The following is a 14,710-nucleotide window of genomic DNA, read 5'->3' on the forward strand; positions in this document are numbered from 1 at the left end:
ATACTATATAGTATATTCTATACTACAGAGTATACTATATAGTATATGATATGCTATATAATATATAGTACTATATATATAGTATAATTTAGTAGTTATTACTATATACCATGTACTATACGATTTGTTTGATGTTCTGAAACAAGATTACTGCTTGCTTTTGAATTTGTTATGTTCTAGCAGTAGAGGCAAGGACATAAACTAGTGTTTTCTATACAACATAGAAATTACTTTTGTAGAGATATGCTATGAGAGCACAGAAAAACCCAGACTTGAGGGGAGTAGGGAGGAGAACCATGAAGAGAGAAATCAGGAAAATTCTTTGGCAAGGAGATGCCTGAGATGGGACTTTAAGGATGGTCAGATGTTGCCAAGCAAAGGGAGGAAGAGACAAAAGTGAAGAAAACATATTTTTAGAAATCAAAAACTCAAGTTAAGGCAGTGTAAAATAATTAAAATCATTGGCTTTGAAGTAAGACAGTTGTGTGACCTTGAAAAGTTTAATTCTTTTAAAGTTTAGTTTCCTTATCAACAATACCTATCTCACTATGATATTCATGAGAATTAAATGAAATAATGGATACAGCCTGTAATGTCCTCAGTTTGATGAAGACACATAGTGGGTTTCTTAATAGATATATTACTATTATTGTTGTCATCATTATTTCATATTGTTAAAATTTTTCAAGTATTCTTAAGTTTTTGCTAGTCAATAATACAACTATATGTAAATTAATTCTTCATAATTGTAATGTGAAATAATCATATTATTGATCATAATTACTGTCATCCCACCTACTTGTGTATATTAGTACATTGCTTCTATTTTTTGTGATTACTACTTTATTACCTCTGGAGCTTAGCACACAAGGAGGTTAAAAAACAGAGGGGCAGTGAAGTTAAGAATACTAAAATTTATTGGCACAGCAAAATGGGCCACAGTTAGGAAGTAGAATTATATAGCCATATCCCTGCTTCACCTATTATACAGCAGAAACTGTACAGTTGAAAGTCAAGATGGCTGTCATAGAAGCAGGAACCTTAGGAAGAGCTCTACCATATGAGCTGCAACCACAGGGTCTCTTACTGGACTGCATAGATAGCACATGTAAGGGATGTGTTTTCTTCTTAGTTTTATGTCAGACCAGCCAATCACAGACTTGCTTTACATTTCCAGGGATAAACAGCTATGTATATGGGAATCATTTATCCCCAGTCACCAATTTGCTTACTGACACTCCAACTGAGATGGCCTCTAGGATTAATAATTTTATCCTCTTCAAGATAGGAATATTGATGTATATACTGACTACCACTAGAATTATTATGTTCTCTTAAGCTAAAGAAAATTATTTTCTCTAATGGCAAGTGATGATGAGCATTTTTTCATGTGTCTGTTGGCTGTATGAATGTCTTCTTTTGAGAAGTGTCTGTTCATATTCTTTGCCCACTTTTTGATGGGGTTGTTTGTTTTTTTCTTGTAAATTTGATTGGGTTCTTTATAGGTTCTGGATATTAGCCCTTTGTCAGATGAGTAGATTGCAAAAATTTTCTCCCATTCTGTAGGTTGCCTGTTCACTCTGATGGTAGTTTCTTTTGCTGTGCAAAAGCTCTTTAGTTTAATTAGATCCCATTTGTCAATTTTGGCTTTTGTTGTCGTTGCCTTTGGTGTTTTAGACATGAAGTCCTTGCCCATGCCTACGTCCTGAATGATATTACCTAGGTTTTCTTCTAGGGTTTTTATGGTTTTAGGTCTAACATTTAAGTCTCTAATCAATCCATCTTGAATTAATTTTCATGTAAGGAGTAAGGAAAGGATCCAGTTTCAGCTTTCTACTTATGGCTAGCCAATTTTCCCAGCACCATTTATTAAATAGGGAATCCTTTCCCCATTTCTTGTTTCTCTCAGGTTTGTCAAAGATCAGATGGCTGTAGATGTGTGATATTATTTCTGAGGCCTCTGTTCTGTTCCGTTGGTCTAGATCTCTATTTTGGTACCAGTACCATGGTGTTTTGGTTACTGTAGCCTTGTAGTATAGTTTGAAGTCAGGTAGCGTGATGCCTCCAGCTTTGGTTTTTTGGCTTAGGATTGTCTTGGCAATGTGGGGTCTTTTTTGGTTCCATATGAACTTTAAAGCAGTTTTTTCCAATTCTGTGAAGAAAGTCATTGGTAGCTTAATGGGGATGACATTGAATCTGTAAATTACCTTCGGCAGTGTGACCATTTTCACGATATTGATTCTTCCTATCCATGAGCATGGTATGTTCTTCTATTTGTTTGTGTCCTCTTTTATTTCACTGAGCAGTGGTTTGTAGTTCTCCTTGAAGAGGTCCTTTACATCCCTTGTAAGTTGGATTCCTAGGTATTTTATTATCTTTGAAGCTACTGTGAATGGGAGTTCATTCATGATTTGACTCTCTGTTTGTCTGTTACTGGTGTATAAGAATGCTTGTGATTTTTGCACATTGATTTTGTATCCTGAGACTTAGCTGAAGTTGCTTATCAGCTTAAGGAGATTTGGGGCTAAGGTGATGGGGTTTTCTAAATATACAATCATGTCATCTCCAAACAGGGACAATTTGACTTCTTCTTTTCCTAACTGAATACCCTTGATTTCTTTCTCTTGCCTGATTGCCCTAGCCAGAACTTCCAACATTATGTTGAATAGGAGTGGTGAGAGAGGACATCCCTGTCTTGTGCCAGTTTTCAAAAGGAATGCTTCAGGAAACAACAGGTGCTGGAGAGGATGTGGAGAAATAGGAACACTTTTACACTGTTGGTGGGAGTGTAAACTAGTTCAATCATTGTGGAAAACAGTGTGGCGATTCCTCAAGGATCTAGAACTAGAAATACCGTTTGACTCAGCCATCCCATTACTGGGGATATACCCAAAGGATTGTAAGTCATGCTGCTATAAAGACACATGCACACATATGTTTATTGTGGCACTATTCACAATAGCAAAGACTTGGAATCAACCCAAATGTCCATCAGTGACAGACTGGATTAAGAAAATGTGGCACCTATACACCATGGAATACTATGAAGCCATAAAAAAGGATGAATTCATGTCCTTTGTAGGGACATGAATGCAGCTGGAAACCATCATTCTCAGCAAACTATCACAAGAACAGAAAACCAAATACCACATGTTCTCACTCATAGATGGGAATTGAACAATGAGATCACTTGGACACAGGAAGGGGAACATCACACACCGGTTCCTATTGTGGGGAGGCGGGGGGAAGGATAGCATTAGGAGATATACCTAATGTAAATGATGAGTTAATGGATGCAGCACACCAACATGGCACATGTATACATGTGTAACAAACCTGTACGTTGTGCACATATACCCTAGAACTTAAAGTATAATAAAAAAAAAGAAAAATATTTTCTGCTAGTCTTTTAATCTGTTCCTATTATGGCAGAAACTTTATGTATAATTAAGTTCTCCAAGCCTCAATATACCCATCTGTTAAATGGAGATAATAATAATAGTTATCTCATTTGGATGTGATAAGGATTAAATAAAATAATACATGTAAAATTCTGCATGCGATGCCTAGAATATCATAAATACTCAATATATGTTAGCATTTAATATTTATTATATTATGTTACATAACTTGTTTAATCTTGTTGCCTTCATTGGAGCAAACTTTTAATGCTGTTTTCTTTATGTATTTTACAGATTATACATACAGTAAAATTAACTATTTTTCTTTTGGCATACAGTTTCATGTTTTTAAACACACGTATAGTTTTCTAAAACTATCACCACAATAAGAATAAATAATATTTCCATCATTTCCCACAACCCTCCCATTCTGTTCCTTTATAGTCACTCCTCTCCCCAACTCCTAACCCTTGGCAACCACTGATCTGTTCTGCATCACTATAGTTTTGCCTTTTGGAGACTGTTATATATATGCGGTTATATATTATGTAACTTTTCAAGCCTAACTTCTTTCACTCAGCAGAATGCCTTTGAGATTCATACATGTTATGTATCCATAATTTGTTATTTTTTATTAATGCTTTCTTTAAGTATGAGGACATTTCAAGTATTATGGTCATATATTTCTTTTATAAGAATCCATCTGATAGGTATCCCTTAATAGTATCTTTGTATTAAATAACACCTGACACAGTTTAGTGTGCTACAACATGTAGTGTGGTACAACATTATCAAACAACTGTGTTCCTTTAATTACTAATGATATTCATGGAATAAAAGGGACCTGAAATTTAATAAATGCGAGAAATTCTGAATTCTATAAAAGTAAATTGGATTGCTTGCCATATGATTTCTCATAATTTTTAATATATGATATGAAATGCAAAATTCCTGAAAGAAGGTATGGTTTTGCAAGTGCTTATCAAATTATCAAATTTAATTTTTTTCTGCTGAACAACTACCACGTTGTATTCCGCAGTTTGGGAAACATTAAATGAAAAATGAAAAATGTGGGCTTTTGAGTCTGGGTTTGAATCTTTGTCCTGGTACTCACTAGCTGCTTGACCCTGGACAAGTTTAATCTGCATTAATACCAGATTCTTCATGTATAAAATGGGACTAATAGTACTTTCTTTATCAAGGTTGTCGTGAGGATCACACAAAATTTACTTTATATGTACACATAGCACAATATATGACACATGGTAAGCACTCAGTAAATGGTAGCTATTTATTACTAGAGACAATATATAGGAGTGTTTAGAATCACAGGCTTTGAAGTCTGGTAGATCTCAATTTTCTTTTGGTTGTTTCTTCTTAGCTGTTATTTAACCTCATTAATAAAGTGAGGACATTGCTTATGAGGATTTAATATGATAATTAAATATTTAGTACAGTTAAACCATGAGTGGTTCCCTGAGCACTTTCTTGAGGAAGTAACTTTTTATGTAATCACTCAGTAGTTTATAGAGAAATGCATAAATATTAACAACTAACTTCGGACCCAGAGTATTCTGATGCAGAGTCATAATTACAGCAGAAGAGATTTTACTTCCTTTCAATATTGGAGAGGACATATTTCCAATGTATATACAAAAAAGCAGGGGAAGTAAATTGCTCCTTATCCTATGTTTGGATTAGTTTTAGGGAATGAGAGTAAATTCACCTACTTTTACACAGAAAAAAATAGATACTTATGGCCTTTATTAATGTTAATAGTAGATAGTTAAGCTTAATATTTATGAAAAGATACTACATTCTCTTAAGTCATGGCCTTTTTATTTGCAAAACAAAGCAACAAACAAAGGTAACCCCCCCCAACTATTTCATAAATAACTGTATTAGAAATGCTTTTTAAATCTGGATAAATCTTATTAATAATATAAATATGCGTTTTATAGAAATAACAAATGTGCTTTTTAATGGCATCATTAGTAGGTTGGTCATTTACCATATCAAATCACTGGTGCAAGACTAGTACTCAAATCAACTGAAGTAAAATAAGTTAGAGTATTTTTGTTTATTTTGTCAGACTATTAAGATAGAATTATAAACAGAAAATAGTACATGCATTTTATATGTAGGTTTGTTTAGAAACTTTCTTAAAAAGCCCCCCTTTTTGGTTATATAGCCAGCATAAGATTAGTAAATGTCCCACTGATAATGTTTGGTGCCTCACACAGTATAAAACAGAAGAGAAAAGGAAATCTTATAGAGCGATTTCTAGAAACAAGTAGATCCTTCAGCTTAGCAAATGGGATGTAAGTGAATTATGTAGATGAGCCTTATGTTCTCAAATAATTCGATACAATAAAAGCCTCTAGTTCTTTAAAAAAAATCAGAAAAGAATATTTTCAATTTAGTATTTACTTCTGACTTCTTGAAAATACTTCCTGCTAACACACTTTGTCTTTCGTACACATACACTAGAGATATGTAAGTATTGATTTGAGAAATGAAAAATGAAAAACTGTGGAAAGATTTCATAATTTTCAGATAGCTATAATGTTTTAGAGGCATCTTAACCCCACTCTGCCATCTAATTGTATCTTATAAAGCAACAGACCAAAAACCTTGTTTATAGTTAGTTGAGCAAGATATATAGAGGATATGTAGATATATAGACTGGCCACAAGTAAAATAGAAAAGGCAATTTATCTTTGATTAGCTATTCTTCTCTTACATATTACCTTTCTCCATCTTTTTATCTTTACTCTTTTTTCACAGAAACTCCATTATCTAGAATTTTTATTTTACCCTCTGCCGTTTTGAGCTTTCCACTATCAAATTTCATTTTATATTAAAATTTGTCTCTTTTCTCTTGTAGAAATTTTAGGCCGCACACACCAGCTAGTTAATCTGATATTCTAACATGGACTAATATTCCAATGATAGTGATTTAGAGTTTGAGAACCAACTAATATATGTGAAGATGTCCTTTTGAGAGTCAGTGAGCACATCTACCTCTCTCCAAGCTCACTGCCTTTCCCCAAACGTACCCCAACATCTTTAGACTGATCCAGTAGTAAATTTAATAGTGAGAATGTACATCTAGAAAATGGGAAATGGTAGAATAGTAGGTTATTGAATGAGAAATTTTGAGCCAGGCAAGTTTTTTGCTGTCTGTCATATTATATGGTATACAACAAAACCTGTTCTTTATAGGTTCAGTCCTGTGACTTTGTGTCATTTTAAATGACTTCTGAGTCTCATTAATGTTTTTTTCCTATGTAGCGAACCATTCATAATATTCTCTGGTGGGCTGTCCTATGACAAAGCTTGTAGAAGACCAAGTTTAACCATCATGCATGGAAAAGCAATTACAGTACTTGAAATGGATCATCCTATTGTTGAATTTCTAACTTTATGTGAAACACCCTATCCAAATGGTAAGTAACTAAAATGAAACTATTAATGTTGAAAATCATTTTTGAAATGACAAGTTTCTAACAAAATTAAGGTTAAATATTTTCAGTTTTGGCAGTGGATGTCTACTGTGGTATAATGCTGTGAGCTACAGGTGCTGGAACAGGTTCTGCAATTGTACCTACTTGACAAACTGGAAATAACACAGATGTAGTACAGCAATCCTGGCCTTTCAGGTTCTAATATCAGGTAAGTGCTTTAAACTTTGATTAGATGGTGGAAGCTGAGCTGGGAGGGTCTGATAAGGGTCCAGGGTGAAATCACTTGGGGAAGCTGAGGTCTCTTAATAGCCTCTCTCAGACCAGCTCCATCAATTTCATCCCAAAGCCAATCAAAGTTAAAGCACTTACCTGATATCAGTAATCTGTAACTGTGGTGGTGCTGCATCTGTTTCACATCTGGCTTTGCTTCAGATGCAACTGCAGCACCTCTGATTACTCTAGGATTGCAGATGTGTGGATAATGACTTTTTAAAATTTTGAGAATAGTCAGAAGGGCCTTTGGGAGGAGAAATGCTTATATATTTTTATTATCCTGAATATAAAGACTTTTTGTAAACACAACAACTAGTTATGTTGTGATGCAATCTGTATAATAAAATCTAATGATGATGAAATATTTTAATAATGTGGCCAGGTGTGGTGGTTCATGCCTGTAATCCCAGCACTTTGAGAGGCCAAGGCAGGCAGATCGTTTGAGTTCAAGAGTTCGAGACCAGCCTGGGCAACATAATGAGATTCCATCTCAAATAAATAAATAAATAAACAAACAAACAAACAAACAAACAAACCTAAAAAGTGAGAAAAGTGAAAACATAAAAAAGGAAATACGCATAATGTTACAACAACATAGTATGTGTATATACATTACTATGTTTTTAATAGGGAATATGCAGATATAAGGGAAAGAGCACTGGATTTGAGGACAAAATATGTGAGGTTATGATTTAGCTCTGCCACTTACTAGCTAGGTGACCTTGGGCAAGTCACTTTACGTTTATGAGTTTTATTTATCATTTGTAGAAAGAGAATAGTAATATGGTCTCCACATGACTACTGGAAGGTTAAGTGAGCATACTTCTTAAGTATAAAAATATATATGTTGTGAGTTCCATTATTATATGTATTAACTTACTTTATTTAGTCTCACATGTAAAAGATGGGATAAATTGATATTAAATAATAGTGTAGCACTTTATTTCCATAGTTACTAGGGACAGACAATTTACTTATGTTTTTAATTGTCAAATAATTATTGAATCATTCTATGGCCCCAGTACTACAAGAACTTGTTGAGCATACAGATAAAGTATTAAACTAATCTCTGATGTCAGATTGCAAAAAATCTGGTTAGATGAGTGAGATTATTGTGACTTGTTAAGTTTAAGTAATGAAAGACCTTAATTAAGTGCTGAGTTGTATGGTTCAGAGTATAAATAATGTATTAATTTTTAAGCTAAATAGTTATGGTTTCATGCATAGTAATAGCAGTGTTTGGAAAGAGGGAAAGGTAAGTCTGATTATGAGACAGTAGAGTTGTTTAGAGAACAGAAGAAGAGAGAAACTGTCTTGTAATATTTATGAATCATCAGAATATAAGTGTTCTTTGGAGTTACAAAAATGAATGATGAAAGAATGTATAAAGAACAGAGGACCAACAGCTGAGCTTAGGAAAATGCCTCCTATGAAATGCCTTGAGAAAGAAGATGTGTGAGCAATAGAAATTGAGAATGTGTGGTCTGTGCGTATATAAATGTCTGCACGTTGGTAGAGATGTTAGGACAATTTCTAATAATGTTCAATAAAGTATAAATGCAATGTAACCATTCCTATTCACTTTCAAACCATATATAAAAACCTTTGTTTTTTAGGAAAGTGGTAATGAGGATGGACCTTTTCACTTGTCACAAGCTAGGAGATGTACTTTAACTCTGTTGACAGTGCCGGAAAGGTTTCTGACCATATATCCATCTCAAGCAGAACCTAATCCAAACCAGGACCCCAGAAACCTTCCTAATCTAGCTCCTTCATTAGAGGATTATTCTCCAAATAAATCGCATCCTTGAGTACATCCCCAGCTGTAATGTCTGGGATTATCATTGGTGTTGGATTGTGCCCCAGGACTCTTGGGGCACAATTGGTAGCTCTTGGAGAGGAGGGTCAGTAGCGTTAAAGAGGCCAACTTGAGAGATGAGAATTAGGGTAAAAGCCAGTTCTGAGGCCAGATCTCCTTGTGAGGATAACTCTAATATTATTTCCCCCTTTCTGGGAGAAGGAAATACGAACCTGGCAGATTTGTACAAAATCCTTTCCCAGGAGGTGTACAAGGGCCAATGGGACAAGCAGAAATGACTGCCAATGAGGAGTCCTAGCTGGAAGGGGATCAGTAAAGATTAGAGACTACCACAAATGTGTTGGCTACCCTGACCATCTGGATGAATTTAGAACTCTACAAAGGAACACTGAAAGCATGCCAGGGTTAAGGAGGACTAAAGAAAGGGCCTTGGGCCATTGCAGGCTAAATGGCACACCACAATTCTTTGCCAATTGGGCTTTTATTATTCCCTTTGTCTGTTTCACTAGTCCAGAGGCCTAGAAGTTGTAAGCACAATTGAGATGTTGATAAATAGGCCAAATTATACAAATGTTTTAAATAATTTGCTCTGCAAAATGAGTTCCTCATGCATTATGAAGCCCTTAAGAGACTTCTCATGTTGGTATAAATTTTCCAACAGGTCCTGAACTACTGCCATGGCTGTGGCCTGTTGACAATAGAAGGCTTCAATACAATGCTAAAACATGCAAACTGTAACTAGTACATACCAATATCCTTGAGAGATGGGGAGCTGAAAAAAGTATTGTTGCTGTGCCTCAAAGGGACTTTTTGGTAATGTGAAGTGGTCCATGAAGGCGTGAAATGGTTTTCCAATATGGTATTGTGGACATATTTCACACAGACACTAAAGTTGTGAGCTATCCCAAGGCATGCTTGCCGTCTGTGTAAGTAATTGGCCATTTTACCTTTGGCTAAAAGACCTGTCTGGTGAGAGCATGCAGTTCTGCCTGTTGGACAAACCTGACATCAGGAAAGATAAGTAAAGTGGCAGAATTAAGCAAGTTATATTGGGTCATGGTAAGGGGAAGTGAGGACAGAAAAAGAATTGCATAGTTTGCTAGGCTTCTTGTGACGTGAATTGAGGAGAGCCCCATTAGAGTGTGGAACACAGATAGTGAGGGGGGCCCCGTTGCTATTTTCACTGTGGCTTTTACAAAAGAAGAGACAACATCAACTTCTTTGAGACAAGGAGACTATAGTATCCTATGGGTCCAGTTTGTGTCCAATTCTGATATTTTAATTCATCTAGTTAGTTAGATTTTAAAAGGGGAAATACCCTGAATGTCCCCAGAGCATCCCTAGTCTGGACTGGGGGAAGAGGACTAGGGGACTCCATCAGGATTTAGTTATAACCAAATATTAGAGGATCTTACGAGAATTCAGAATCTAGTCCAGTCCATAGCCAAATAACAAGGACTTGAGGGCAATGCACAATGTTAGAATCTAGTAACAGATACACTTTTGCTTTCCTTAGAAGCATAACTTTTCCTCTCCACATTGATCATATAAGAAATCTCAGATATTAGAACCTCTTGAAGCTAGATGGCCAGACCAAGTCAGGCGTTAGATTTTACTTATAGTCTTAAGGTTCTTGGGCCTACCAGAAAGTGACAGTTTTTACGTACTCACTGTAAAGCTAGGAACTCTTGAAGACAGGCATTTTAGGCACATTCTTACATATAACATTTCAGTCTATACCTTGGTAATATAACCAATGTTCCCATTGTATCCTGTTTTCAAGAGAGATAAGATTTTCATTTAACTTACATAAATAAAAATAAGAATACTTATTTATAGCTTCTGAATTTTAAGGAATCAAGTAGGGAGAAAAAACAAATGCTTCCACCTTTGTTCAACAGAGGATACTTTACCAAAATATTGCAAACTATAGATAGCTTATGTCAGAAAATTTCCTTGAATTTGGAAAATAAAACATTTAAGCAACAAAAACATCCTTATCAATTACTTCATTTCATTTAAATAATTTTGTTTGGTTGGCCAGGTGCAGTGGCTCACACCTGTAATCCCAGCACTTTGGGAGGCTGTGTGGTAGGATAGCTTGAGGTCAGGATTTCAAGACCAGCCTGCACAACATAGCAAGACCTGTCTCCACTAAAAGGCAAAAAAATTATCTGGGTGTAGTCGTACATGTCTGTAGTCTTAGCTACTCCAGAGGCTGAGGTAGGAGGATCAAGCTTGAGCCCAGGAGATGGAAACTGCAGCGAGCTATGATTGCATCACTGTACTCCAGCCTGAGGAACGGAGTAAGACTATGTTTCAAAAAATTTTTTTTTCTTTATTTTGATTAGCAATTTTGGACTATAGCCCATTGCAAGTACTTCTAGAGAAGAATTTAAAACAATTGCTGTGGATGACAAAAAGCCAGAAAAATCATAGCCAAAGATACGATGAGAATTTTCAATTGACAAGGCAATTTCGATATTTTGGTGGCACACAATCATTTAACATAATAATCATTATTATGACACATATCTTGGCATATCAGACTTTTAGGAATCCTATACAATTTCACACATTTTAATAACCACACAAATATAACTTAAGGGAAGTTAAACACCATTCCTTATTTGACAGCACTTCCTGTATTATTTACCAAATAAACCTAATCATTTAATATCTGTACAAGATGAGAGATAAACCCTTTGAGGCTCTTCAGGGGGGCCTATGTGGAAAATTGTAAAATTAATTTTAGGCCAAAAGGCTTAATTTAAGATTTGGGCCCTGGAGAGACCTGCCAAAGATGTCAAAAAGTTCAAAAACTACTTTCTTTAATAGAATGGTAGTTCACTGCTAAATAATAGTTACTTATTCAGTCAAAGTAAGAATAAAAATCAGAAGACTTCAAAAGCAATACAGAAAGTTACATGGATGTAAAAACCTTAACCCTTGTAAAGCTCAGTTTTCTGAAGTAGTCAAAACCCAACAAGGACAGAATCTGTGTTTCCTAGGCTCAAATATTCCTTGAGCAGAGAATATATGGTTCTTAGCAAGAGCATATGAAGTTCTGGTTACATAAAATAATTCAGACATATAAAGAAAAGCCAAGAGTTACTCAATCAAGTTATACTGAGTAAACATTGCTTTTCTGGACCTTCAGGATAAAAGTAAAACCAGAGAAACTAGGTAGTTCTCAGGAAGAGGTGTGACAGAAATAGAAACGTGTTCGTAAATCAGAGGATGGTTGTTAAAACACATTTCAGAATTAAAAATCAAAACCTCTTGCAATCTTACTAAAAGCAATTAATATTTAAGAAATCTTTGTTGACTGGGTGCAGTGGCTCTCACGCCTGTAATCCCAGCACTTTGGGAGGTCGAGACGGGTGGATCACGAGGTCAGGAGATCAAGACCATCCTGGCTAACACGGTGAAACCCCGTCTCTACTAAAAAATACAAAAAACTAGCCGGGTGAGGTGGTGGGCACCTGTAGTCCCAGCTACTCGGGAGGCTGAGGCAGGAGAATGGCGTAAACCCGGGAGGCGGAGCTTGTAGTGAGCTGAGATCTGGCCACTGCACTCCAGCCTGGGCGACAGAGTGAGACTCCGTCTCAAAAAAAAAAAAAAAAAAAAGAAAAAAGAAAAGAAACCTTTGTTGTTTTAACATAGGGGACCAAATTTTTAAACTTTGTATTGGTGTATTTTAACATCAAAGTTTATTCTTTAGAAAGACTGTCACAAATAATTTCTTTTAATTATAGCCAGCTTAATCACACCCAGAATTTCCTTCATAAGTTCCCATTCATGAACCTTATCATGATTTACTCAGACCATCTATGGATTACTGAGACACTCTGCCTCACTCTATATGTCCTCTTTCGTCTTAAGTAAGCAATCACGTCACTCTAGGAAAAAGATTTACCATGCAAGACTTTCTCATACAAAATTATTCTCTTATCTTTACATCTATAACTTCTCTTACATCTCTTTCTCTCTTCTTTACAGTTCCTTTCTGTCTTGTTTCTATTTCCTTCCTAAATCCACATTTTGACACTCCCTTTAAATAACCTTTGACTTAGAAAAAAATATTTTTCTCAATAAAAGACATTTTTTTCCTCTTATAATTTTTTTCTGTTATTAAACACACCTGACTTTGGTATACTTTATATGCAGAATTATATATCAACTGGAATTTTTAGCTTCTAGTAACCTTAAATTTTATTAAAAACATAGGAAGTACAAAATCATGAATTGCTTGTTACATATCATTATTTAATAGATAAGAACCATTTCATTTTTAATATTTTTCAATTTTTTGTGTTTGTTTTAGAGACAGGGTCTTGCTCTTTTGCCCAGGCTTGAGTGCAGTGGCATGATCATGGCTCACTGCAGCCTCAAACTGTTGGGCTCAAGCAACCCTCTCACCTCAGCCTCCCAAGTAGCTGAAACTCTAAGTGTTTGAATTATTTTATTTTTTGTAGAGATGTAGTCTTGCCTTGTTACCCAGGGAGGTCTCAAACTTCTGGCCTCAAGCAATCCTCCCACCTTAGCCTCCCAAAGTGCTGAGATTATAGGCATGAGCCACCATGCTTAGCCAAGAGCCATTTTATAATTGTCAGAAAAACATATTTCCCTATAACATATTTTAATGCATATTTAATCTTTCTATTAGTCTTTCTAGTCTTTCTATTAAATTTAAGAAGCCAAGGACAACCCTATTTATGTTCAGCAGTTTGTCTCAGTTTTTATCACATTTGAAAATGACTTGTACATTTAATGAGTATCTATTATTTAATTTAGGATTTCAAATTACATAAAAATTTATTTATAGCTATTTATCCCATTTACCTTTATTTCTTTGTTTTTAGCAGTGTGCTGAGATTACTTATGAAAATAGGTAATAGACAAAGCTAGTCATCATTGCAAATTATTTATCTATTACTTATTTTATATAACTGCATGTCAGGCAATCATTATAAAAGTAATGACCTTAAAGTCCAATAATTCAGAGGGCACAGGCATTCCCATCAATTCAACAATCTTGAACTCTTCCCATTTGCCAAAAAATTTCTAAGTCACATGAACTTGAAAAGTGCCTGGTCTTATTTGCTTAATTTATGAGTACTCATCTATTTATAAGTCAATTTGGTACCATAGACAAATACAGCCAGACTTGTACATGCAGCCAGATACAAATAATGATCATGTAGCTTTAATTTTTAAAGCTTTAGCCATATGTCAGGCATAACTCACTAGTTAAAAGGGGCAGTTAGAGTCAAACTTCATCACTATCAAACTAACAATTTTAGTTTAAATTTTTCTGTTCCACGTAGCTGAAGCCCCTTACTGAATTTCAGAGAAACCAGAGTAGCAAAATAGTTGGGTAGACCGGCAGGAAGAGAGGAGCTAGTGGAAGAAGGTTAGCTCTAGAGTAAATTAGAAAGCTCGTAAGTCTCTTTTCTACATTAGTTATTACCCAACGTTCCTAGATCATAGAGGATCCCCAGTCCCATTATTTTTAATCCTATCAGAAACTGTGGTATCTGGTGGGCTGATTGATGGGCAGCTTCTTCCTCCACCTGCCCAGGATGGTTAGGGCGTTCGCATTTCCAGTGGTCCTCTTGTTTACAATATGCACATCGTGGCCTCAAGACTGTATGGCCATTTTGGCCAGCAGTGGGGTCCCTAGGGGTCTTACCCATGGCCATTTGTTTTTCCTAGCATGCTCCATCTTGTGCCTTGACTGGTTGTGG

The 14,710-nt window shown here is 35.5% G+C and overlaps 1 protein-coding gene across 5 annotated transcripts in view; it reads left to right on the forward strand.

Moving 5' to 3' along the window:
* The window catches only part of STXBP5L (syntaxin binding protein 5 like), a 465,182-nt gene that overhangs the window by 267,160 nt on the left and 183,312 nt on the right, over nucleotides 1-14,710 (forward strand). For all 5 annotated transcript variants that reach the window (XM_023214416.3, XM_023214419.3, XM_023214418.3 and 2 more), the window contains exon 11: nucleotides 6,696-6,850. In XM_023214416.3, the coding sequence (XP_023070184.1) occupies nucleotides 6,696-6,850 (155 nt within the window). The remainder of the gene's footprint in view (nucleotides 1-6,695; nucleotides 6,851-14,710) is intronic.

Source organism: Piliocolobus tephrosceles, chromosome 2, assembly GCF_002776525.5.
Source record: "Piliocolobus tephrosceles isolate RC106 chromosome 2, ASM277652v3, whole genome shotgun sequence".
Taxonomy (NCBI): domain Eukaryota; kingdom Metazoa; phylum Chordata; class Mammalia; order Primates; family Cercopithecidae; genus Piliocolobus; species Piliocolobus tephrosceles.